Genomic DNA, 27619 nt, shown 5'->3' with positions numbered 1-27619 from the left:
AGCTTTTGCTGGATAGAAGCAAAGAATTACTCATTATGGTTTAAATGAACAAAACCAGCAAGTCAGATGCAAACACTAGAATGGAACGTGAGTTTACTGGGGGGGGGGGAGTTAGAAGTGCTTCTCTTTCTGGGTATAAACTGTATACTACATGGAGGAGACAAAATAGCATATATTTATTTTAGGATTTAGGTGAAAAAGGGATTTGAAGTCAATCTAGATTTACTTTAAAGAGGTTCACATATCTTTTAAAGAAGTCCATGCATCCTGGGCACTCTTTAGAATGGAACACTAGGAAACTCTGGTGTTTATGCATGGTCGCTTTAACCTCTTTTATTCCCCATTTCAGCCAGGATCAGATTTTTCAGTATACATGATATCTCATTCCTTGGAAGCTCAACGCTGTTTCAACGCAAAACGAACCCAGCTTTTCCCATTCCTCTCCTGGCACAAATTAAACCATTCATCGTGGCTCATTCCAGAGTCACAGAGCGTGCATACTCTGTTCTCGGGTTGAGCTTCCCCTCGGCCATCACACCCCACCCTTTTCCAACCCCTTCTTCAAAGTAGCATGCAGGGGAAAACAGAAGATTGGCTTCTCTCACAGCCAGTCACAAAGCTGTGTGTAATGGCGGGGATTCAAGTGCTTCCTGCTACCTCGGAGCTCTTTCTGAGCAAAAGAAAGGCTTTTTTAAAACAAGGCTTGGATTTCTCCCCCCCTTTCAGATTGCTCCGTTTTTTGTTCTTAAAATCTTTTTTTTATGTGGCAGTTGAGTTTCGGGGGGAGGGAAATCTTCTCTGCTAGGTAAGCCAATTACAGAGCAGCATTTAAAGAGGTGGGACTTGATTTGAGCTTGGGAGACTGTTTTTTCTGTATTCATAGTTCGATTAGCACACAGTTTTGTCCCTCATCATTCAAGCCAATGCATACAGTTTCCCCCAACCCGGGTTACTTTAATGTGCAATGAACCCAGATCCAAGCAGGGAGATCCAGCCCATGCATAAAAGACCTCTAAGACAGAATTTCTTCTGAACTTTCTAGGGCAGAGGATATATCTTCATTTCCACTTTCCTACAATATTCTGATGCTTTATTATGAACTGAACGGAAGCTTTCTCAGCCTTCAAGAACTTTCAGTGTATCTTGACTAACAGGACATGTGATTTGATATGGTGGGGGGGGAGCAAATCATTCTTGTTGCATCTCAGAGTTTAATTATATTCTGATATAACTGAGAAACTGATTTTCTTTTGATAAAGTGGTGAAACTAAGCAGAAAGCAATAAGCTTAGTTTTCAGTTGCTCCAACTCAGAACAAAAGGGGCAAAACAAATGGGATTTAGTCAACACACCACAAAAAAAGCAAACCTTCAAAAAAAGAGACTAGAGAACAATTTTGGAGGTTCTTGAAGGTGGATGTGTTTATTTTGAGTACTGGTGTTGTCTGTCAGAAGCGCTGCTATCCCTCCTTTTCACATATTGATATCATCAATTTCTAAATTATGAGTTGTTTTCACCACTTGAGTTCTTTGCTTGTTTCTTCAGCATCTTTACTACTACTCTGTAGAAGTGTGCACTGGTACTCAAAATGCACCAGGTATTTTCCTCTTCCTTTTTTGTGGTCTGCAGATTGCTGCGGCATCACTACGTTTATTATTAGGAAGGACAGCACATGATCCATCAAATGTCAAAAGCCAGGGCAGGCAGGGAAGTCAATTTTAGCATTCCTTGGGCTGTTGCTTAATGCATCTCATGTTGTAGGGTCCAGACTATCTAGATGTAGGGCCTGGCTCTTTAACTTCTCCAGTGTTAAAACAATGTGTTTCAGTGTTTCAGCAAGTGAGTCACATTTTGTCTTTTATGAGACTGTTGAACATTTGTGTGTACGGGGTGTCTTTTGTAAAGCCAGTACAGAGGGTTACACATTTACAGATGTTACAAGAGGAATTTACGGTGTAGTTTGAATGGCTGATTATCTGTGGTTGATTTAGCCCTTGTGGATTAAGCCTGTGACCTCCTCTGACCGCTCTGCGGTGCGTTCTCTCTTGTACTTGCTTATCCTGAAATTGGGGCATCACAGCTGTTTTCTGCCCCACCCCCACCCTCAAATGTACACATTCATCATTCACCATAGAGGGTTAAAAACCATAATAGTGTGGTTAATAAGCTGTAAATGTTGGCTTTGTAACCATGGAAGAGCATAGCACTTCCTTATTTCTTCTCTGAAGGATGAGCTACTATGCTGCAGAGTCTTGTTCATCATATTCATTTGCTTTCCTCATTCCATTGCTCATCTACAAATTTCTCATTCTCGTTTCTGCACTATCCACTTTTCAGTTTATCACCCTTCTGCATGGCTTCAGAAGATATAGCTTCCTACACATGGCACCACATACCCCCCTTCTGCGTACAAACACACTCTCACACCTTTGCTATCTTGCTACTGCCAGCTTGAACTGGGTCAGACGCCTGCCTCTTGGCCTTATTCTTCACTCTGAGTATTGGTTTTGTGAGAAAGGTAGGCAAGTTCATGAGAGGGGAACCACCTGGCCAGCGTTAGCAAAAAGTTGAGGTAAAGGTCAAGGAATAAATAGCCATAACACAAAATAATCAGCAGCAGTGGAACAGCGTGTAGTCTCAAATTGAGCAAAACCTGGCTGAATCAGCAGTCTTGAATTGGATGGGAAAACAGTATAAGGGCAAAGAAGCCAGAATATTGCAGTGAGTAAATGTGGGAGGAAAAACATCTCTTTGAGAAAAGCATGCTGTCGAGTTTGAAATCAAATACAGAGTGGGCTGAACAGGTCTATAGGAAAGGGAGAATTTATTTAGGAAAATGTATTGTGCTGCCTCTCAAGAAATTGCTCAAAATGATGACTCATGAAAGACTTCCATCTGATATCCTGGATAGCCACTGCCAGGAAGAGTAGACAATACTGACCTTGATGGACTGATGGTTTCATGTGTTCATATCCATTCTGCCAGTATCTCCCCTATGTTCATCGTCCTGTCTGTACAAAGGTCCACACAGGCAAAAAGAAAATTGACTTCTGTTTAATTCTCACAGAATCGTCTTAAGTTCATTACAGCCTGAATCAGGTACTCCTTTTCTCTGTAGTGAGAGAGAAATGCCTGTCCTTGACTGAAATCAGTCTCCCCCACCCGCCAATAAGTAGTCTCTGTGATATAGTAAACATATATCTATTTAATATAAGTATACTGTGGTAACTTTTAATATAACCATTCTTTAGTAGTCATGGGAGGCTTATTCTGTGATTAAATAGCTTCTAACGTTTGACAAAGTATTTAGGTGTTATGAAGATGCTGTGATCCAGTCACAGCAATTTGAAGCTTGGCTCTTCTAGGTTCTCTGAGCATAAAGTCTGCTTCCTAAGTCAAAATTATATTTTCCTCATACTTCTTCACATTTAAAAAAGGGGGGGAGAAAAACAGAGCTAGTACATGGTGTCCAGAGGCAGGCAGTGGCAAACCATCTCTGTTTGACTCTTGCCTATGGGATCGCCATAAGTTGGCTGCAACTTGACAACAGCCTCCACCACAACAATACATGGTGTTTGAGTGCAGGATTAAAAAAAACTAGTTTAAAATCACAGCAGGGATGGGGAGATGATGAGTGTTCAAGTTCATGGCTATGATAACCTTCAAGTTCATAGCTATGATAACTTTGATTCTCTGTTGTTCTACCGCCTCATAAATTTCTCTTGTCATTCCCTATTTTATGAAAGAAACAAGTTTTCTATAGCCAGTCCTGCCTGCCTGGGATGATACCTACCTGGAGACTTGTGAAGCAGGAATTATCAGCAAAGAGTGTTGAAAACAAAACTGCAACCATGCTTCTAGCCTGTGATTAGGGAGAGAAGGGAAGGGCTATGATTAAGAATCAGAACATTACGAGAATGTGTGTAATGGCAACGGACTAAGAAAAACATTGCCACTCCTGATTAGTTTGTCCCGAGGTTGTTCTGAGGGTCTGTCTTAAAGACATGGGTAAGAGGTAGAGTGAAAGGTCAGAGTGCTTAACCAAGACCTTGTAGATGGAGTTCTTGAGAAGTATGGGCTTGCACTGAGATAGTTGCCATATCTCACTTCATAGTTCTGCTTCTGTAAAATGGGGCTAATGTTTACATGATTCATAACGTGATGATCACTGAGGGAGACACCAAGCCAAACAAAAATGTCTTCATCCGCTGGTGGAAGAAGGCACCAGAAGGGGACAGACAAGTCTCCCTGGGGACAGAGCTCCAGAGTTTTGATGCCACAATTGAGAAGGCCCTCTCCAAGGTTGCCACCCGCCTAATCTCAGAAGGCGGGGGCACCCAAAGCAGGGCCTCCAAAGATGACAATAGTGATCAAATTGGTTCATAAGGGAATAGGCAGTCCTTCAGGTAAGTTTGTCCTAAACTGTATAGGGCTTTAAAAACCAATACTAGCAGCTTGAAATTTCCATGGAAACAGATTGGGCGGCAGGGTAGATAGGCCAAGACTGGAATGATATGATCCCTACAACTTACTCGAGTCAACATCCTGGCTGCAGCAGGCTGCACCAGTTGAACTTTCTGAACACTTTTCAACGGCAGCCTCAAATAAAGAGCATTGCAGTAATCTAAGCTAGATGTAACCAGGGCATGCACCACAGTGGCCAGATCTTTTCTATGCAAGAAAAGCTGCAGCTGGTTAACCAGTCTGTTCCTGGTAAAAGACACTTCTGACCACAGTGTTTAAATGTCCAGGTTCAGTCTGGTTGTAAAGCATCAGTTTAAAGTCCAAAACTGCATTTTTAATGCAATCCAACCAGCTGTGGGTGAGTGTTAAAATATTCCACTTTATGAGACAATCCTTTTCTGCAGGGATCTGAGCTGCCAGCATAGTGTGTAAATAAATAGCTGGGAAGCTGCTAAATTCCTTAAAGCTTGCTTTCATTTATGAAAGTGGCTAGCTTTGGAAACCACAGAGGCTTATTCAAGTCACTTCTGCTGACGGCTTGCCATATTTTTCTTGAATGGCAGAGCTCAGAATTGGCTCTTCCGTGGATTTGTAGACTAATGAAAATAAAAGATGCATGTCACACAGTACACTGCAAACTAATAACAGTGATTTACAGTAATAGTGGTACTTTATGGCGTCCTCACTTAAAGTATGTGATAACCTAGCTGCAATAAATATAGATTCCACTTGTACCTGTATCTAGTGATGAGCTTCCTTCCTCTCTTGCATCACGTAGCACAGTTGATAGTTTGGAACTAGTTGCTGCTAGTAGCGAACTTGGATTGCCATCCGAAATCTTGCTCTACAGGTTTCAGTTCCATTTCATCTGCTTTCACTCATTCCTCAACCTGGAAGTGTGTGTGTGTTAAGTGCCATCAAGTTGCTTCCGACTCATGGTGACCCTATGAATCAAAGACCTCCAAAATATCCTATCTTTGACAGCCTTGCTCAGATCTTGCAAATTGAGGGCTGTGGCTTCCTTTATTGAGTCAATCCATCTCTTGTTGGGTCTTCCTCTTCTCCTGCTGCCCTCAACTTTTCCTAGCATTACTGTCTTTTCCAGTGACTTTTGTCTTCTCATAATGTGACCAAAATACGATAGCCTCAGTTTAGTCATTTTAGCTTCTAGGGTCAGTTCAGGCTTGATTTGATCTATAACCCACTGAACTGATCTATAACCTGGAAGTAAACTCCATTAATGTTAGTGGCATTACTGGTTAAGATTGTTGCACACATGTATGTTAATCAGTTAATGACTGCATCACCAAGTGATGTAGTACCGAAGCTGTAATGCCAAGTTACAGGTTTCGGTTACTTGACATTTATTTTTGAATGAAGTTGCTTGTCAACTGCTTGTCATCAAGTGCCCAGACGCTGAATGATGAGAAAGCATCGGCTTAACTCTTAGATCAGTATCCAAGGCCCTGCTTTTTCTCCTTGAGTTGAGATGCAAATGAGGTCCTTTTGAGTAGTGGTGCTATGGAACACCCTTGTAGGAGGACGCCCTCTTGGCCTTCTTTCTGTTTGCCTTTTGATGAGCAGTGATTATGTGGTTCTTTCAGAAGACTTTTGAGATGATTGTAAGTTGATCTTAGGTTGATGCTGCTGCTGTGGTTTGTTATTTTCTTGTTGTTTTTTACTTTTTTTACACTGTGTATAGTTTTCACTGATCATCAGCCATTCTGCAGATATTTGCCATCAGATGGGCAGGATATATAAATATTTTAAACATGTGAAGCATCGTACAGCTATGTCTAGAGCCATAAACATAAGTATGAAGAACACTTTCCTCTCTGGGGAATTCATTTCCCCGGCTCACTTCTGAGTCATTACATTGCCCTTGACTCAGCACTCTACAAACTGCCCCAGATCTCTTCAGTGCTCCAGTATGTTCAAGGAGCCTCCCATGCACGCAAATTTTCCAAAGAACTTCAGCAAACGTGGCTGCTCTGCAGAAGCAGCCTCCTGCAAGTGCAGTGCCAGCCCTTTCTTGAAATGAATGAGGAAGTCCGTGCAGTGTGAGAATGTATCAATGCTCCTCTCCCTACAAAAACTGCTGTAATGACTGGATCAAATGAATAAACCTAACCTCGCACTCTAACCAGCACATTTTTGAATATTCCTTTTTCAACCTTTATACTAGATTCTGGATTTGACAAGGCTATGGCATACTGTATCAGCAGTCTGCCAGATCACCCAAAGACCTGATGGCTGCCTGGGAAACAATTGCTATTCTGCATGGGGGGCGTGGGGAATGGAATCCAGCCTTCTTCCACAAGATTCTCCATTTCATTTTCTGTGGTTCATTTTCTTTCACATTTTAGGAATTATTTAGATACTCCAGTAGTTTATACAAAACCAGACAGATTACAATTGCCTGTTAGTTATTTGTAAATTGCTGCTGTTTTTGTATTAATATTAAATTTAATAAAAATAAAAATTAACACACACACACACCCCCAAAAAAAGGCTATGGCATACTGTGAAGTAGGAAAGCCACGTATCGAGTTGGGTGTAAATGTAGCTTCCAAGTTAAATAATCTGGGAGAGCAAATCTTTAAAGAATATCTGGCAATGTAGTGAGCAGCATCTTAAAAATATATATATGGATTTTTAAATATATATATATATATATGTATATGTGTATATATATTTTGATGGAAATTGCACAAACTAATTCTAAAGCGTTTTTGGTTTTTAAGCTCCCGCGGAGCCTTTGTTGTGCAAGTTTGCAGACGGAGGGCAAAAGAAGAGACAGAATCAGAACAAGTATATACAGAACGGACGAGCATGGCACCGGGAAGGCGAGGTGAGACTTGTAAGTCCTCCTTTCAACCTTCAGTGTGGGTGTGTTATGATAAGCACTTCAAATAATAGCTGCACAAAGGGACCTTGTGTTAGCATTCTACATGTTGTGTAATAGGATCTTATGGTTCTTCAGGCCACTCACTATAATAATATAAACACAGCAGTAAGTGTCTTATGCTGCTAAAATAAATAAGACATTCTTGCGTTCATTACAATTTTATAGTTGAGTTGCAATTTTTGCGAACATTTTGATTCTGTTCTTGCATATAGTTACGTGTATACTTATGTGTTCATGCTGAACCTCAGTAATATAATAATAATAATAATAAAGTGCCGTCATGTCACAGTTGACTTATGGGGTGACCCCTCCTGATGTATTCAAGGCAAGAGATGAGCAGAGATGCTTTGCTGTTGCCTGACTCTGTGTAGCATCCCTGGATTTCCTTGGTGGTCTCCCATCCAAATTCTGACCATTGCTGACCCTACTTAGCATTTGAGCTGTGCCAAGCTCAAGGTTAGTCTAGGCTGTTCAGGCTGCTGTCTGGGGACAATTTGGAATCCAGAATCCTTTTACTCCATTGTCTGAGGACAACAGACTAATGTGAGTTGCAGGAGTTGGCTGGGTTAAGCTCTCCCAAATGAATGTGGATGCCAAATTGCCCCCAGACAATCATTAGCAAAAGGGAACAGTAAGCAGGTTGTGTCCCTGAGCACCAGCTTCAAGGCGCACGCCACAGCTGAGCCTGAGGGGTTTGCGTGACTTTCTGGTTGGTGAAGCAGCAGAGAGGCCTGGTCTCTACTACAAGAACCCCACAATATTGCAAGCCAGAATTAGGTTCCAAAGGGTATGGGTGGGCAGCCATGCATCAATCAAGTTGAAAAAGAGAGCAAAGGCAATAAATGAGGCCAATAAATGAGATAAATGTGGCCAATGAGGATGATTTGGTGGCTGCTGGTGGTAATCCATCTTGTTGAATTGTATACTTTCTTTCTTCTCCTAAAGGCTGGGATGACACTCACTTATGATCCAACTACAGCTGCTTTACAAAATGGGTATGTACAGGCAAACATCTAAAAATTCAAGATCTTCTAAGGTACATTGTTGAAGAATTAATGAAGATGTTTGGTTTCCCGCCCCCTAGATTTTATCCTTCACCATACAGTATTGCAACAAACAGAATGATCACTCAGACATCTATCACACCATATATTGCTTCACCAGTTTCCACATACCAGGTCTGTATTTTAAAGTATAAATGATAAAATATAAAGTATAAATGATAAAATATAAATGATAAAATGTTTACATCTGGTTATGGAAAGTCTATGAGTATAATCTAGGCTACACTAATAGAAAATTTCATCCAGTTTCCGCCTGTCCAATATCGTTGCTCATGTTTCTCTGTCTCCTAGGGACAAACAAGACAAACTGCACTCCTGAGTCCACCTGAGGCACCATTCTAGAGCTTTTTAAAAAAATACTCTTCAAAATGCTGCAAGGGCCTGATCCTGCTGGAGACCATGGTGCGAGGAGATGAGGAGCCCCCCCAGCACCATTTTCAAGAGCCGAAATGGAAACACGACAGTTTTGGCTCTTGAAAACAACGTGGGGTGGGGAGACAAGAGCCTCTCATCCGCCCCATGCGCTGCAGTCTCCAGAAGGATCTGGAGCTCTAAGATGGTGTTACAGCCTCAAGATCATCTAGTTCATCCCCTGGGAGCAGCACTTGGAGGTCAGAGGGCTGCAGTGTGGGTGGGGTGGGCAAGGAAATTCCATTCCACCGACAGAAAATTTAGTCTGGACCCAACCCTATATGTAGAAAAGTACGAACCCTAAATCTGTTAGGACTTAGTGTGAATTATGTGCAAGACTGCTCTAAAAGTGTATGTGGCCAAGCGTAAGCACAGAAATCGATGCATCATCCAGTACAAACTGTTGCTTACAATTAACGGTAAAACCATCAAGGAACCTGCAGGCTCCTTGCTGAGAATGTGAATAATGGTGGACAAGGTTCCCTGAAAGACAACAACAGAACCAAACTTGTAGTGTTCGAAAGCAAAAGCCACAGGCCACAAGTGTTCCACATATAGGTTGACCTCATGCTGATGGGGAAAATCCCTTGCTTAAGAGAAACTACAGAGACCTTCTCTGGTCTGGCTAGAAGTGATGCTGAGCTGAAGGGTTCAAGCTTCAGGCCTCTTGCATATCTTTAACCCAACCAAGGTTTTGCATTGCGGTTGGGCCGAGAGAGGGAGAAGTTTCTAGGCTTATCCCTCTGCTACCTCAGAGATGAGCTCATTCTGCCATTGCTGCTTGCATCACTTAAGTATCTTGTAAAAAGTTCCTTCCATCCTATGCTGATCACCACTCTAGCATGGTAGGAAACGTTTGGGAAGATCCTTCTTCCTAAACAACCGTGACAGCAGTGGAGAACGTGAGTAGCCAGTAAGCCTCATCTAGACTGAAGTCACCCATGCCGTCTCTTCACTCTAACATAAGGCTGAATGTTGTGACTTTCAGTGGGGGGGGAATCTCCCCAGAGAGCAGTCTGGGTGGGGTCCACTCTTGGGAGGCCTTTGGCTGCTGTGTTCCTCATGCCAAGGGCATGCCAGCTCCAGCAGACTCGCCCTCATGCTGGGGGATCTAAGAGTGGGCTGCTTAGTTGGCAGTCAGAAGTTCTTCAGCTGATCAGTTGTATCGATGTGCCAATTCCATTGGGTCAGAAGGGTTGCCACTGCTCTAAAAACTCCCAGGGATCTGGCAGCATCCTGACAGCACCAAAAAAAGGGGGGGAATCCTGATGGAACTCAACCAAAATGTTGATTACAAACCAAAGAGGTTGAGCTGAAAAATGCTAAAATTACAAATATATAAATTTTAATAAGGTGCACATATAGATTAAAAGCATAAAACTCCTACAGACAAAAACTTACACATTCAATAAATACAAACATGAGCAACTGCGATAATACACTGCTTGATGTATCCACCTCCTAAAGAGCCCGGCATACAACAGAAGGTGAGACAGTGAAGCCAGGTTTTAACATATAAGAAGTAAAGAAATTTACAGGGAGCTTCACTGTAGTAGAAGGGCTTTTAGATATTTCTAACTGCCCATTATGATATGATTATACTATTAGGGTGTGTGATAAGTTATAATTTTATACTGACCACTGAGGAAGGCCTTTACAGGTCGAAACGCATCTGGTCCTTTCTGGATCTCATATTGGTCAATGAAAGAATGTACATTGCAGTTGCTCACATTTCTATTTATTGAATGTGTAACTTTTTGTCTGTACTAGGAGTTTTATGCTTTTAATCTATATGTGCACCTTATTAAAATTTATATATTTGTAATTTTAGCATTTTTCAGCTCAACATCTTTGGTTTGTAAGCATCCTGACAGCACCAGCAGTCAGGTAATGGGGACTCCGAGCAAACAAGACAGAGAAATAAATAAAGGAAGAAGGCAAAGAAAAGGAGAGTTTCCCTCTCTCTGCCCCATTCGCCACACCTAAGCCGATGGGTCTTACTATCCTGTTGGGGGGGGCCTAATGTAAGGTGCACGATACCTCAGGAACTTGCTTGTAATTTCTTTAAAGCAAATGTTATTGACCCCCATACTTGTGCAGTCGCTGGAGGGCCAGCGTGGTGTAGTGGTTGAGAGCGGTGGTTTGGAGCGGTGGACTCTGATCTGGAGAACCAGGTTTGATTCCCCACTCCTCCGCATGAGCGGCAGAAGCTAATCTGGTGAACTGGATTTGTTTCCCCTCTCCTACACACGAAGCCAGCTGGATGACCTTGGGCTAGTCACAGCTCTCTCAGACCCACCTACCTCACAAGGGTGTCTGTTGTGGGGAGGGGAGGGAAGGTGATTGTAAGCTGGTTTGATTCTCCCTTAAGTGGTAGAGAAAGTTGGCATATAAAAACCAACTCTTCTTTTTCTTCTTCCTCCTAGTCTTTAAAAAATCCAAAACATCCAGCTCTGAACTCTTCACTGTGCTCTTTTAGTTTACTCTTTATCGTGAGAAATTATACAGGACAGCTTCTTTTAAATTTTTCCAAAAATTTCTATTAGCTATTTGTTTGTTTGTTCATTTGTTTATTTGATTTTTAGGCCGCTCTTTCCTGGCCAGACCAGGCTCAGAGCAGCTCACAACCTGTTAAAACACTCTAAAACCAATCCAAATTCATACACGTAACAATAAAACCTATAAAAACCAGATGCCCATTTCTGTCACAGCAGTATATAACAATACATGAAACTAGAGCAGCAAAAACACTAATTAACTATTTGTGGGGAGAGAGCAGAAGTGGAAGAAGATGGATAAGGGGGAGGAGGCCAGCCAGATGGAAAACCTGTTGCTGGCCTCAACCATATGCCTGGTGGAACAGCTCAGTTTTACAGGTCCTGTGGAACTGTTTCAAGTCCCGCAGGGCCCGAACCTCACTGGGCATAGCGTTCCCCCAGGCTGGGGCCATAGCCAAAAAGGCCCTGGCCTTGATCGAGGACAGCCAGATGCTTTCAGGGATCACCAAAAAATTTTCACCAGATGAGTGAAGCACTCTTTGGGGGATATATCAGGAGAGGCGGCTTGGCAGGTACGATGTTCTCAGACCATTTAGGGCTTTCAGGCTCAATACCCAAACCTTAAACCTGATCCATTACTCAATCTGGAGCCAGTGCAGCTGGCAGAGCACTGAATGAATGATTTTATTATTACGGCAATAGCCAAACTACAAACCTTATCAGTTAAAATCGATAACTGGTAGGTTATGTACCTTCCAAGGGGTCCCGGTAAGGACCTGCACCGCTGCATTCTGGACCAGCATTGAACTTGAGGACTACTTTCCCCCCGTCCCTCCCATTGATAGTTTTCACAGTCGTTTCGTGTTGAAACAGCAGTAATGATTGTTCGTTTGAACTGGAGTTTCCCCCCAATAAAGACCAAATAACTGTTGAGTATATTTATGAGACTCTTCTGAAGTTAACCTTCCTTCAAAGTTGGGCATTTTACCAGGGATCAGACAGTCTCTGATAAAGTAAATCTCAGCCAGAATGAGAAAGAGGAAACAGATGTTCTCACTTAACAGAACCACTCCCTCTTCTTGCTGTCTGAGAAAAGCATACAGAGAAGATCACATCCTGTTCCTTTGCTCTCTTTGTGATGTCATATTAGGACTGTTGGTATTCGGCTCATGGCATGCTGAGTACAAAAGAGTATCAGGCTGATCAGTTCTTTCATCCCAGCTCTTCCTGAAGTTAACTTGAGGAATTGGAGCCAACGCAGGCAGTATCTCTGAGGCTTCCCCCTCTTCTGTTCCTCCACCTCAGAATTTTTGAAGAATTTGTCATCTGTTTAAATAGTATTCAAATAATCATTTGAGTGATCTGCACTAGTAATTATAAAAAGGAAGCTGTGACTCAACAAGATTACACTGTCAGTTCATTTGGGGGTTTCTTATTGTTTGCTATAGAAAGATTCAGGGCGTAGGATTCTTGTCTTCTGTAGCCTACAATGGAAGCCACTGCAAGTATAATTCAAGATCAGAACTTCGTGCAAATCTCTGCAAAAACTGCACTAGAGCGAAGCTTGTTTTAAAAAAATACAAAACTCCTTTTGTCATCTAGGTGCAGAGCCCTTCTTGGATGCAACCTCAACCCTATATAATGCAGCATCCTGTAAGTTTGCGTATTTTATTTATTTATGGGAATTTATATGCCTCTTCTCCAGACACCTGCTTTCCCTGTACATCATGTTGAACTGTTTAAAATAACAATATTAGAAGCAATAAGAATATTAGGGAGTGGCTGTGGCTCAGTGGTAGAGCATCTGCTTGGCTTACAGAAGGTCCCAGGTTCAATCCCCGGCCTCTCCAGTTAAAGGAACTAGGCAAGTAGGTGATGTGAAAGACCCCTGCCTGAGACCCTGGAGAGCTGCTGCCGGTCTGAGTAGACAACACTGACTGTGATGGACCAAGCGTCTTAGTCAGTATATGGCAGCTTCATATATATTCATGTATAAGCTAGACCAGTCAAACCATTTGGACACTTAATTTGCTGTGTAGGTGTAGTCCTTAGTGTTAGACAGGCCTTTCTTGACCTCCATGGGATCTCATTGGGAGGTATGGCACTATCTAAATGAATGTAGTCAATCATGTTTTGCTCAAGTAATAGTTTCAGTTGTACCAGACTTTTACGAAAAAAGGATTTATGTTAGGATATATAAGCCACGAGAAATGGTTTGGGATCATTACAGTTTCACTCTTTAAACTTTTATTTCCTCGTAGGGTGCTGTACTAACTCCTTCAATGGACCACACTATGTCCTTGCAGCCTGCATCTATGATAAGTCCCCTGACACAGCAGATGAGTCACCTTTCATTGGGCAGTACTGGAACAGTATGTGACACTTCTCATAAAGCCTAATAGTACCAAAATCACTGACGTTACCTTTTAAGAAACACATGTTTTATTGGCTTAAACTGTTTCATCTTGCGTATGGTATTTCTCCAATTGCTGGGCATATGGTATTTCTCCAATTGCTGGGCAGTACATTTATTAGAAATCAATTGTTCTGTGCAAAAATGTTCTCCCCCTTTGTTTATTTACTAGGGGGGCGGGTTTTGTTCTTCTTTAAGGGTACAGAGAGCATGTCTCTGTCAATCACATGTCTGAAGGTCAGAAACTGAATCCAGCTGCTATTTTCTCCTCTGTCAACATAGAAGGGAGAAAGGCTTGGATGCAGGGGTCTTTTCCTTCCAACCCAAGTTATCTGCGCTTCCACAGCTAATGACAATAACACTCAAGCGTGCACAATGCTCAGGAGGGCGTCCACCATTTGGCATGTATGTTTCTGGATTTCCTTTAATGTGCTTGTTCCTGGGATGGGGGAAAGAACTGATGTGGCCAAATGGGAATTCAGTAGAGAACATCTCTCCTCCTTCTGTCTGTAGGAAGCACACTCTAAGGCATTTTAAGAAGCCCTAATGCCTTTTGTGCCCTGACCTGGATGGCCCAGGCTAGCCTGATCTCGTCAGATCTCAGAAGCGAAGCAGGGTCAGCCCTGGTTAGTATTTGGATGGGAGACCACCAAGGAATACCAGGTTGCTGAGCAGAGGAAGCCAGCGGCAAATCGCCTCTGTTAGTCTCTTGCCATGAAAACCCCAAAAAAGGGGTTGCCATAAGTCGGCTGCGACTTGACGGCACTTTACACACACACAATGCCTTTTGTGTACTAGAAAAAAATACAAAGTTTGTTTTCATTATCAGTATAAAACGAGTGCCTTCCTAGTGCCCAGTATGTTTTGAAAACTCCATTGTTCATATTAAAGTTTAATTTCGCCTAAATAAATTATCTTTCTTTGCAGTACATGCCTGCCACAACAGCTATGCAAGGAGCCTATATACCCCAGTACACCCACGTTCAGACAGCCGGTGTTCCAGTTGAGGTGCGTGTAAAGAGATATATTGAAGGGGGGAGTGTTTTTTAGTACAAAATCATTAATGTATCATTCATACATTATTTAATTTGCTAAAATAACATCACAGTTTTACACTAAATAATTTTGTAGGTAGAAAATCCTACATATGGTCTTTGGAAGAAAAATGAGACTAAAAAAAATAAACAAAGATCCACAACAAAATCTTGCAGAGTGTTTTGGATCGGGATTCCTACCTGCTTCCTAAGTAATTTTCTCAGCAGAGCAGCATTGCTGTGGGTACAAGCTTGATTTTTTATTTTATTTTTTGCCGTCAAGTCATTATCTGACTTATGGTGACCCCTGGTGGGATTTTCAAGGCGAGAGGCATTCAGAGGTGATTTGTCATTGCCTGCCTCTGTGTCACACTCCTGGTAGTCCTTGGAGGTCTCCCATCCAAATGCTTGCCAGGGTCGAGGCTGAGAGTGTGTGACTGGCCCAAGGTCACCCAGCAAGTTTCCATGGCAGCGTGGGGACTCAAACCTGGGTTTCCCAGATCCTAGTCTGACACTTAAACCACTATGCCAAGCTGGCTCTCTACAGGTTTGCATTAGGCAACTGTTTCTCAAGCAGGGAAGTGGAAACCTGCCCTTTTAAATCATGATGCTTAGAAATTCAGCCCTTTGGGAGAAACTCTTTTATGGCACTCGTTTCGGCGAATAGTTAACCTTTCTCCTCACCTAGGACTTAATCTCAGCACTACAGGGCAATTTTCTTGTCCTCGTTAAGTTGCAAGCTTGTTGTTACCAATCGGGGGGGCTCCTTTCTTCTATTTTGTCTCAATTGGCAGTAGGCAGAGAGAAAAGAGCACCTGTACTATGATCTCATTCTACTGGTATTCCATGGCAACAGCATGCTTAGTCTTTTTTTTTTCCTGCCCACCGTTGGGTACCTTTTCACCCTACTTGCGGAAAATAGTATTTTTCTACACATTAAGGGTCTTCCCACTCAATATGTAAAAGCTCTCCTCTTGTCTGTAGGCAGGCTCATTCTCCTGCTCTTCTGATTGCCACTGACCACCCACTTTACTATTTAGATAGAGTACAAGCTGCAAGGAGTCGTGGAAGGAGGGAATAAGCTGTTTGGAAACAGACACTGTTCTCCTTCCAGGATTCTGGAAGCTTTCATGGACTTCGCCAGGCAGTGTCCATACCTCTCTCTAATTCTTTTTCTTTTGATTCTCAACATCCCACACTTCTTGGAACATGTTCATCCAGATGTATTTGTGGGTGGTTTTTTGTCATTTGGTTAATTTACAAAATCATGTTTCTACCAACCTGGCAGGTCCCCAGAATATGTAGAAACTCCTGCCTTGTTTATAGGTCTGACCTGTTTTTGCTGCTTTCATAATTGATATTAGCCTCCCACTTTGTTATTAAACAGGGTGGCAGTTTAATATGATGAAATGAGGCAGTCCTATTGACAAAATTATGGATCCCAGAGAAATTTACCCTCTGTATAGTCACAGTTGGTAACTTAGACAAGCTGCTTAGAAGTGCGTGGCCCACCACATCTAGAATCAGCCCTTGTCATTCATGGCTGTTGGTGTCAAGCCAGGATGGTGTAGTGGGCCCTGAAGGTAATAAACACTTCTCTGAGGGAGGGTGTGGTTACACCTCTTTGAAACTTCTCCTCAGTAGGGCATCCGTGAGCCAAATGACATAAATAACTACTGTCTGGGTGCTGGCATTTCCTTCTTGGGCAAAGTACTTGAGTAAGTGGTGGCTGTGGAGATTCAGGCAGTCTTGAAGGAGACATTATTTACACTAGTTTCTATTCAGATTCTGGCCTGGCTTGGGATGGAAACAGCCTTGGTCACCCTGACCAGTGATCTTCCTCGGGAGAATGATAGGGGAGTGCATCCCTGTTGATTCTTCTGGACCTGTCAGTGGCTTTTGATACCATTGACCATGAATAAGCTGGCTTGGCTGAGAGTGGGGGATACCATGTCCCAGTGATTTACTTTGCTGACTGATTCCAGAAGGTGGTTCTGGGGAATTCTGCTTGTCCCTGTAGCATTTATTCTGTGGGGGTCCCATGGGAATCTGTCTTTCCCCCTATGCTATCTAACCTGTACACGAAACCAGTGGGAGAGAGAATCCAGAGATTTGGAGTGATTTAATAATTTGCTTCACTTTTCCTGGTTCTAATCTGATGCTTACTCTCTTTCCTTATACAGGAAGCTAGTGGTCAGCAACAAGTTACAGTAGAGACGTCCAGTGATCATTCTCCATATACTTATCAGCAAAACAAGTAACTGTGAGGTAAGTTTGAAAAGAAATTTCCTAAAGAGCCTGTCAGGCATTGTATGTACAAAAACGATATAGGAGGTGACCATTCCTTTTGTGAAACCAGTTTGGATTTTTGAACTTTTACAGCCCATTCCTGAGCTTGGGGGCTGAATGGGCTTAGGAGGCACCGTGACCCCTACGCCGGCATCCATGCCACTTGTGCTGTGCTAACTGACACAGACGCCAGCGTAGTGCCACTTGTGCTGGGCCCCCAGGACTGCCGCGGCAGAGCAGCCCTCAGACCTGCGAGCGCAAGTCCTCATGCCAGCTTCCTGGGAGGCGTTCCCAGGGCATTTAGGGGTGGAGCTGCTGGTAGGCAGCTTTCTAATATCTTTCAGCCTGGGAACACCCCCTTTAGCAACAGTGGTGCTACGCCAGCTTTTTGTTAGTGCAGCATTGCTGTTTTCAGTGGGGCTTTCCCCCCCTTTTCTTATTTTTATTTTTTAAAACACCCTTTTTTCTCCCTGCTGCAGTGGCCAAAACTCTGTGGAGGCACCGCAGCGCTGCCATGGCCACACCCTCCCTGGCCACTGCAGCTCTCAGGAATGGGCTGTAATAGTGTAGGATCCTATGAAACTGCATGTATATCCCCTTGATCCACTGCTAAATATACTTGGTACAGTGCCAGCAACTTACCCTATTTACCTGAAAGGAAAACTAGTTTTTTACTCAGGAATGTGGTCAAGAAAAATATGGGATCGTCTTAAATTAACATACAGTTTACAGTTATGCACAGGAATAATTGTATGTGTGAATCATTTTTAAGAGGGTTTGTCTTACATTCAGAGTCCTCTTCCTTTCAGGTAAATATGGGTACCATTTGAAAAGCAAATAGGTTGGAATCTACAAGCCATAACATAGCAATAAAATTCTCATGCTAATGCAAGATATGCAAGTTTTCATGAAAGACAGGAAATGGCTTGTGTGCAACATCTTGCATAATGCCTTGTGGTAATGGCAGAGCAAGTCTGAATGTGATTAACTGTTCTTAGTGTAATTCTCTTCTGATAAGTAAAACTGCTTTTCTGCTGTTTTAAGAGCCCTTCCACAAATGGTAAGCCATCACCGAATCCAATAATTCTGACTCTTGCTCTAGGCAAATTGGATAGCAACCTTTGCTTGAATATATATAAATATGGCTTATTTAAGGGTCATTGTGAGAACTTCTGAGAAGGAAACTGAGGCCCAGGAATCCTGGCAGGGTAGGTTTAAACAATGTAAGGAAGATGTCCATAAGACATCTGCAGATCTATGCTAAGAGCATATTAATTAGTGAACGTATTAATTAGTGCAGCTACCAGTTTTAAAAGGAAGAAGGTTAGATCCTGCAAACCGTCAGTGGAATGCAATAATAGAGTGGAACACAACAATATGATAAAGAATAATGGCAATTAATTAACACAAAATAAAATTAAAATAATGCAGTTTAAAGCAGGGATTGCAAGTGGAACATTCACTGTTGGAAATGTAAAATAACGTCAAGTGTAACACCAGTTTGGGTATGCATAAAAGAATCATATACACAAATCTGCTTCCAGGCGCAGATTGTGATCTCTAGATTTAGCTGTATATTTAAACGCCCTTTGAAAATTTCAAAAGTCCACCCTCCATCAGCCTACCCTCCTCACAAGATGGCTATTAGAGTAAAATAGAGGAGGTGAGAAGAGTGTTGTAAGCTACCTGGGGTTCTCATTTCGGAGAAAAGTGAGGTATAAAATTATCTGCCCCGTGGCACAAAGTGTTAAGCTGCAGTACTGCAGTCCACACTCTGCTCACGACCTGAGTTCGATCCCAACGGAAGTTGGTTTCAGGTAGCCGGCTCAAGGTTGACTCAGCCTTCCATCCTTCTGAGATCGGTCAAATGAGTACTCAGCTTGCTGGGGGTAAAGGGAAGATGACTGGGGAAGGCACTGGCAACCCCCCCCCCCCGCAAACAAAGTCTGCCTAGGAAACGTCGGGATGTGATGTCACCCCATGGGTCAGGAATGACCCAGTGCTTGCTCAGGGGACCTTTACCTTTTAAAATAAATATAAGTATTACTACACAGGCTTGATGTTGAGGAAGGAAGCAAATAGAATTCTGTGATCCTTTTCTCTCTCTTTCAGACATGTGGCGTTGACCTTGCCTAGAGAAGGATGCAAAGGCTGAAACAATCATGGATTTTACTGATCAATTTGTGCTTTAGAAATTATTGACAGTTTTGCACAGGTTCTTGAAAACGTTATTTATAATGAAATCAACTGAAACTATTTTTGCTATAAGTTCTATAAGGTGCATAAAGAAAAGAAAAATCCTTAAAATTCATCCTAGTAGCTGTTTCCCCCCCCCCTCCTCGAACAGGTTTATTTTAGTAAGAAAATTTTTATCAAGTGTTATGACGCAAAAAAAAAATAGAAGAAAATTTTAAAAAATCTGGTCATGCACAGATCGCAATGGAGACATGTTCATGTGCATGACAGAATCCGTCTCTTGGTTTTTATTTTTTATTTTGTGTTAATTTTTTTAAAAAAAATGTGTTAAGTTTTTGTTTTTTGAAGTTTAAACTAGTAAAACATCCACGCTGATGTTCTGTGCTTGCCGTGTGAATGTCGCTATAGTGCAGTGTTGTAGTGTCTGTTTTTTCATAGCTTTCTGGGTTTTTTCTTTCTTTTAAGGTAGTGTGAAGTGTCTTATCCTTTTTCTATAAATTCCAATTTGCCTTAACTCTTTTAATGCTGTAGCTGTTTCAGTACGTAGTCCAAACTAATGGTATAGAATGCTTTTGACCAAATGAGCTGGTCTATTATGCCTTGTAAAACAGCAGGATTAGGGCTTTTAAGAGGTAGTCAATTAAAATTGCTGAAAAAAATCTGGCTTTTTAAAATGTGTAGTAGGTGTTTTTAATGATTTTTTTTCTCACGTAATGTAAGGTTGTGAAATGCAAGATTTGGGGTGGGGGGAGGGAAATGTTTTGTGTGAAACACATTTTCGACTAGGGAATTTTTAATAGGATAAATTGTTTGTAAGGCCTTATGCCGATAGTTTTCCTCTGATAGTTAGAAACTCTGCTGTATGATGCAATGTACAAAAAAAAAATCTTTTTGCCTTTTTCCAGAAGCTAATTGATGTTCTAGTTTTAGGGTGGGGGAGGGGTGTTTGGGGTGGGAAATCTGCAGAATGTTTCTGTCCTTTTCTTGTAATGATAGTGCTTTAGAACGCTATGCTGAGACCTAGCAAATAGAAGCATTTGCTTTTACAGCAAAGAAAAAAAAATAAGGCAAAAGCTAAAGGAATTCTTTTCAAACATAAGCTGAGATGTAAGTAGAAAACATACTAGATTGGGTACTAGCTCTCTATATTAGGTAAATAAAGACTTGGCACTTTTTAAAGGTAACTTTACCAAAGAACAAAGAGCCAGTAACCAATAATTCTGATTTGTCTCAGCCGTTATGTCTTCTGTACTCTTTTTATTTTTATTTTGCCGGACCAGTTTGCGGTTAGAAGAATGTGCCTTTTTTTGTACATTTGCATTTAGGTTTTATAATTTTTAATTGATGTATGGACACACACACATAAAAAAAAAGCATGAAGGAAGACTTGGATCCAAGCAGTGCCACACTTTACATCATCACTACAAGTGTTAAATGTAAAGATTAAAAAAAACAATTTTGAAACTATGAAATTCCTGATTTCATTAATACACTGTTATTTGTACTTTTTACATATTAGATAATAAACTCACTGCTATTAAAAGCTCATTTTTATTATGATCGCATGTATATTAAATCAAACGGTAAATTAAGTTGTCTTCCAAAAACTGTGTACTTGTCTGGTCAACTATGTGTGATCAGTTATCTACCTCAAGGCTTATTTCCTTTTGTAATGGGACAGGTTGCTGGCCCTCCCTGTTTCCACAGACCAAATCATCCTAGCTCAGGAGCTAGGCCAAAGCAATTCTTTCTTTTCACTTTTTTTTTTTTTAGTTTTTAAATTTTATGTGAGTACTCAAGTACAGATGTCAGTGACATTTCATAGTTTCAAAAGTCAATGCTGCTCTGAGAAGTGTAGATTCTAGTAAATTACATAGTCATAAGAGATGTGTTTTTGTTTCTTTTGTATTTTGTTGTTGTTTTTTAAAAAAGATAAAAAGTTGTGGTATTATTGGTTCTATGCTCCCTGGAATATTACTGCTTTGTTAAAAGTTCAGACGTCTTGCAACATGGTTTCCTGTAGCTGGTATATTTCTGGGAGTGGGGGGCAGGGGTTGTTTGCTAATTGATATTTTTTCAATTAGCTAAAAATCGGGTTGGAAGGAGGGAATGGATGCTGCTAGAAACGTCTGAACTAAGTGCCATACTCATTATCTGGGTAAGATTTGCAAAATGTAACCTCTGTACATAAAAAAAATCAGTTACTTAAACATCACATAGTAGACAGCCATTAAATTATAAAAAAATAATTTATGAAGAAAGACCTTTTGTACAGATTGAAAAAAAAAGATTTTCATAGAGATATCTATATGATCAAGAGAGTTAATTTTTTATTTTTGTTTTACTAGTGCCACAACCTTGCCAGTGGTAACTTATTTGTCCGGTTCAAGATAACTGTCATTTTGTTTCCTAGGACTTGTTAAAATGCCAAAAGACATTTTTGAACTGTACATCTGATTAGATTGTTAGCTTTTTTCTGTTTTATTTCTTTTGAAAACTTTTGAATAAAAAAGATCAAAAAATTAAACGTGACTTTCTCAGGGATTTTTGTTTTTGTTTTTTACAGTACTGGGATAATGTAGCTTATAGTTAGACTTTAGTGTTACCAAAGATCTATTACTTTCACCTTGACTGGGTTTGCTCATGTTTTGAGATGGTTAACATTCTAGAACGTATCGTATTATTTTCAAGAGGGGAAATTATTTAAATTGAACAACTGACCTACATGTAGCCAGTAGTATTTGGCATTTTAGCTTCAAGTTATTCCAGGCTCAGCAATGCTTTGAAGGTCCATAAATTCAGCACTAGGGATATGAACTCAGAGAGAATCTGGCAGCACAACGTCTGTCAGAAAAGAGTTGTAAAAGGCCTGTTGTATGATAGGTTGAATTGGTCATGTATGTGGACGACTCTTTCCCTCTTTCCTGTCTTTCCTGCAATCACCAGTGCTCACATGAAGTTGCCCTATACTGAATCAGGCCATCAAAGTCAGTATTGTCTACTCAGACTGGCAGCCGCTCTCTGGGGTCTCAAGCAGAGGTCTTTCACATCACCAACTACATTATCCTTTTAACTGGAGTTGCCGGGGATTGAACCTGGGATCTTCGGCATGCTAAGCAGATGCTCCATCACTGAGCCATAGCCCTCCTCAAGCCCCTCAGTTTACTACTAGTACTTCTTAATTACTGTTTTTGCAACAAAAGTCATAAACAATGAGCCATCACATACTAAAAGGGAAGCCTACGATTTGCTGGTTGAGTTGCATGATTTTACTAGAGCCGCCAAAAATTTAGCCACACGCAAAGTTACTTGTTTATCTTCAGCTGTATGACAGAATTGTTCCACCAGGCCTACAACTGAGGGCAGCCGCAGGTTATTATCTATGCTGGCCTCCCAACCTTCCTCCCCACCCTTATCCCTCTGTTAAATTATCTGGGGGGATTATCGGCCCTCAGTGGCCACTGTGTTTTCTTAAAGCACCATCTGATGAATTACATTATAGTTTTAAGAGTTAATGGTTAATATTGTATGTTTTAAGAGTTTAAATGGTTATATTGAGATTTTATTGTATCATTGTGATTGATCATTGTTACCTAGCCTGGCCAGAGATTGAGAGCGGGATAGAAATCCAATAAAATAAATAAATCTTAGCAACCAAGAAGACTTCGCTTCTAAGGAGACAGAGAGTCCTGCTTAAGCAAAGTAAAAATCAATTCAGCTCTCAAATCTGAAAATTCATCCACAGAGTACGGAATACCATTAAATCATCTTAACAGCACCACCGACAGCAAGGCGTTCAAACATGCAAGCATAAATGCCCTTCTATACTTTGGAAGAGCTAATTCAAACAGGTAGTTTGGTATTTTTGTTGGGAGAAGAATACCAGCTGAAAAGGATGAACCTACGCTGCTGTTTCTGACCAGCATAGTGTTATAATCAAGATCCCTCAAACATCATTTAATTGACTGACTCAATTCACAATTACTCCTAGTTCCTATCATATCATTGGTAATGCCCAGACATAATAATTCAAATTCCAAGTATTTGTCCCAATCACTCATATGATGATCCAGCATAACTAATCCAAGAAGACCTGATTCTAAATTCAATTTCATTGTGCAAATTTTTAGAGTAAACGCTCTCCACCAAGACTTTGCTTCAAAAGATGTCTCCCCAATCTTGGCTTTCAAAGCTATTCCTGCCAAACATCTCGGAGTTCCCAGGATATTGTGTAAAAATCTTAGTAACAGTCCATCAATATTATCTGGTACCACACTAATCCAGTTACCTACAGCATACTGCTTTAACTGTTGCAGGAACATATTGTCCCCCAGAGGAATAATAAAATCTCAGAATAGCCTTCCCAATACTCATGGCTGTTCTCATAACAGAATTCACATGCACCTTCCAAGAAAGATTCACTTGAAATAAAACTCCTAAATACTTAAATTGCTCTACTTGCTCCATAAGACGTTCTGCTTCTGCCCACTTACATTTCCTCGTCCATCATTTTTTACTAACAAGAAGGACCTTTGACTTAAAAACGTTAATAGTTAGGCCGTCTTTGGAACAATACTCTGAAAAAAAAGTATTTTTTACTTGGGGAAGCTGCTTCAGGCCTGACCAAACTGCATCAGCAATAATCCCCTTCTACAGATTATTATGAAGTGTGTAACGTTGGACAACACGCTGCTTGTTCAGGAAGTCAGCCAAGGTAGAAGGTATCTCGACTCCCTGAATGAATTGTGAGTGTGCTTCAGAAAGCAAATTTTGCTGTGCTAATTCAGTTAATTTACCTCCAGCTTGTGAACAAGATGGGAATATGCAGGATGGATGAGTGAAGAGATGGTTTCTTTCTTTACTCATGTTCTCCAGTCTCAGAACGACTGAAGTGAAGGGTCTCCTTCAAGCCTCTATTTCCTCATGTGTGTATCAAACAGGCCCTTTTTCTGCTTTCATGACTAACATTGAAGGACAAACCTGCACCCACCTTTTGGCTGCTCTGAGCAAGTTCATTCAGACTTGCTTAGGAGGCATGAACTAGAGTGAACATTTCCCTGGGAGTAAGCTCCATTGAATAACATGGGGCTTGCTACTGAACAGGCCTGCTTAGAAGTGCCCCCTTTGTCTTTCTTCCTAAAGCTAGTCTCGCAGAATTCCCTCCAATTGTAAGGAGAGAGCATTTCAGAGAAGACAGCTGTGTCGAGCAAACCCCTTAAGTTCTTATTATATATATATTCCAGTGGGGTCGCCATGCTGCTCTATTCTAGCTAAGATAGCAAGGGCACTGTATCCCTTTAAAGATGGATATACTCAGTAGGCAAAGATACAGACTGATATACACATACATGTGTGTGTGCATGCAAAGCTGAACAGAAGTGGAACAATGGGAGATCTAGTGTAGTGTAGTGGCTAGAGAGCTGAAATAGGCTTGGGGAGACCAAATTCTTTCTCACCATGACACTTATCTGGCTGATTTGGGGGTCACTCATTCTCTATCTGACCTACTTATCAGAATAAATGGATCAGGACAGAAGCACATACAGTGTCATGAGCTGCATGGAGGAAGGGCCAAATAAAAAAGCAACACAGAGACAGGCCAAAAGGCCTAGCTTTCCCTAACAGATATGTGGCATTGTAGAGCACACATGAAAACAAGGGCCAGTCTAAGGAATAATTGATCCACTCGGGATGGGTGTGGACACTCACAGAGTTGATGAACTAGCCATGTAGGATGGATCTGGATCTGAATAGTGCATCGACCTGTAAGGAGCAATCATTTCTGTAACGATCTGACCGTCTGCTATCTCTATTCAGTGCAAATCTGACGGTATCAGATCTGCATGTGAATTCCAACTCAGCAGCAGTTTGTTGGAGTCTCCCTTTGAAACTTTTCTGCAATGAAATGTCTGGTCCCCATCCACCATGGTCTTATCCATGATGACTTCTCCGCAAAGCTCTTAGGGGCTACAGGCAGTGAGTTACTATTGCTTGGACCAGAAAGCTGGCCACATTTAGAGTTGCAGATAGTTTTGGCAATACCTGCAGAAACTGAAGATTTCATGCATTTCTGAAGGCATTCCTTTCTCCGCTCTTGTTCCAAGGATTCTTAAGGCCAACTACTTCCTAACATGCCCATTGCCATGTAAAGCCTGAACTGACCCTAGAAGCTAAAATGACTGAATTGAGGCTATCGTATTTTTTTCACATTATGAGAAGACAAGAGTCACTGGAAAAGACAGTCATGATAGGAAAAGTTGAGGGCAGCAGGAAAAGAGGAAGACCCAACAAGAGATAGATTGACTCAATAAAGGAAGCCACAGCCCTCACTTTGCAAGATATGAGCAAGGCTGTCAAAGACAGGACATTTTGGAGGACTTTGATTCATAGGGTCGCCATGAGTCGGAAGCGACTTGATGGCACTTAACACACACAATGGAAAAGTAGTGAATTGCATTGCAAGATACATAAAATTCTTACAAACGTTCAATGATCTTACTGCTTTCCCCTTTATCTGATATGTACATGGTGAATTTTAATAATGCTCCTGCCAAAACTGTACCAGAGATATATTTTGATATCTTTATTGGTATTTTGGTCTATAAGTGCCCCCCCCCCCAAAAAAAAGTGCTGCGGTGGAGGACGTGGACATACCTCAGGCCTGGCATCTGCTAAGGCTCACACACGGGCAGAAGGCCCATTGCTGACCCTTCCCTGTGTTTCTAGTGGGGGTGATTATTTTGATGGGAGGGGATGTCTGGCAGCAGTGGAGAAATCAGAGACCTAGAGAGGTGTGACGTGTTCTTTCTGCTACCACTGGGTAACTCTCCCACTGAGAAATGGAAGATCACACCAGTGTCCTCCCTCAAAGGAGTCATTTGCTTGGTTCCTCTGGGCCACGACAGAGTTTGTTGGTGTAGGCAGGGTAAAAAATAAGTGTCGTTCCACTGTTTCTTTAGCTGCCCTTCCGGTTGGCAAATGACATGCCTGCAACGATGCAGGTGTTGCTCAGAAAATCCATCTTCCCATGACAGATACACTCCCAGAAGACCGAGAATGACTAATGCTCTTTTTGGCTCTGCAGCACTGACTAGGCCAATGTGGGTGGGATCAAAATAAGCAGGAGAGAGTGGCGTTCTGTAGCTGCTACTGCTGTGTGCCTCCTTCTTTTCTTTGCCTCTGTAGGGATACAGCCTCACAAGCAGAGCTGCTGAACGTCTGGTGGGGCCTGGAGATCTCGTGGAATGTCTACTGACCTTCAGACTATAGAGATCAGTTCCCCTGGAGAAAATGGTGGGTTTGGCGCATGGATTCTATGGCATTATACCTTGCTGAGATCTCTCCCCTCACACAAACTCTGCCTTCTCCAGGCTCCACTCCCAGATCTCCAGGAATTTCCAAATCCAGAGTTGGCAACCCTACTTGCAAACCCATTTCTGCCCACTTTGCAGCTTGAAAGTTGTCCATACTGAGTGTCTGCCCAGCAAGGCTCCTCTTTCCTTTACTCCAGGTTTACCTATTTCTCTCTGGGCATTTCTGCTGCCACCACAAACCATGAACTAGGGGGAATTTCCACCGGAGTTGTCTGAAGCCAGGCACCTTCTGCCCTTTGCCATTTAAAGGCTCCACCTTGTTTACGTATCTGCTGCTTTGCTTTCTCTAGCTACTGAGGGATTGAAAAACACACTTTTGCACTCTGGGGGTGAAGGGATTGACTGCTGGAGCTTGTTTTGAATGGCAGCTAAATGGTAAACCTGAGTAAGTCCCATCTCCCTTGTGTTCATAGGCTAAATAGTCTCTCCTTTGTGGGTCCTCATATTTTTTCCTGTCCCCAAAAGTAATACCTTTAGACCACACAAACTCTGTGGCTTGGGTGTGACTAGCCTTGGTGAGACGTCTTTGTTCTGTCCTGGCCAGAGTCATCTATGTAGCTATGATGCTGGATTTGGTCTGTGCTTGGGAATCCACTCATCTACCCCTGTCTCTTCCCTTAGGGACTTGTTAGCCTGCAAAAAAAATATCTCTGACCTCTGAGCCTGTACAGAGTGCAGATACAATTATTGCAAACTTTTATATGAATTCTGGGGTGTAAGGCATTTCACCCCAGCCTATGTTCCCTCCCCAGCATCTAACACTAATGGTTCAAGGCGCTGATTGCTTCACGGTGCCTCCTCTCAGCCGGGCTGAAAGAAAATATAACCAGGCTTGAACACCAGGAGAGTGCCGGCATTGGATAATAGTGCTTTTGGGACCTGCACTCAGCCGTAGGCCAGAGAGGGAAATAGTTACAGTACAGGAAACCATGAGGTGAGCCTGGTTGAAGGAGGTGGAAGCAGCTGTTAC

At 41.8% G+C, this 27619-nt stretch overlaps 1 protein-coding gene across 3 annotated transcripts in view; it reads left to right on the top strand.

The window, feature by feature from the left end:
* The window catches only part of RBMS1 (RNA binding motif single stranded interacting protein 1), a 183707-nt gene extending 161904 nt beyond the window's left edge, over positions 1-21803 (top strand). For 2 of the 3 annotated variants that reach the window (XM_056861059.1, XM_056861058.1), the window contains exons 7-14: positions 7208-7323; positions 8317-8366; positions 8456-8549; positions 12947-12997; positions 13606-13716; positions 14685-14765; positions 16975-17059; positions 19193-21803. In XM_056861059.1, the coding sequence (XP_056717037.1) occupies positions 7208-7323; positions 8317-8366; positions 8456-8549; positions 12947-12997; positions 13606-13716; positions 14685-14765; positions 16975-17052 (581 nt within the window). In that variant the 3' untranslated portion in view covers positions 17053-17059; positions 19193-21803. The remainder of the gene's footprint in view (positions 1-7207; positions 7324-8316; positions 8367-8455; positions 8550-12946; positions 12998-13605; positions 13717-14684; positions 14766-16974; positions 17060-19192) is intronic. The other variant, XM_056861060.1, reaches the window with a different exon arrangement.
* Positions 21804-27619: the final 5816 nt, after the last annotated feature.

The sequence above is a fragment of the Euleptes europaea genome, chromosome 15 (genome assembly GCF_029931775.1).
Source record: "Euleptes europaea isolate rEulEur1 chromosome 15, rEulEur1.hap1, whole genome shotgun sequence".
Taxonomy (NCBI): Eukaryota; Metazoa; Chordata; class Lepidosauria; order Squamata; family Sphaerodactylidae; genus Euleptes; species Euleptes europaea.
Note: the sequence above shows the minus strand (reverse complement) of the source record. Positions and strands in the feature narration are given on the sequence as shown.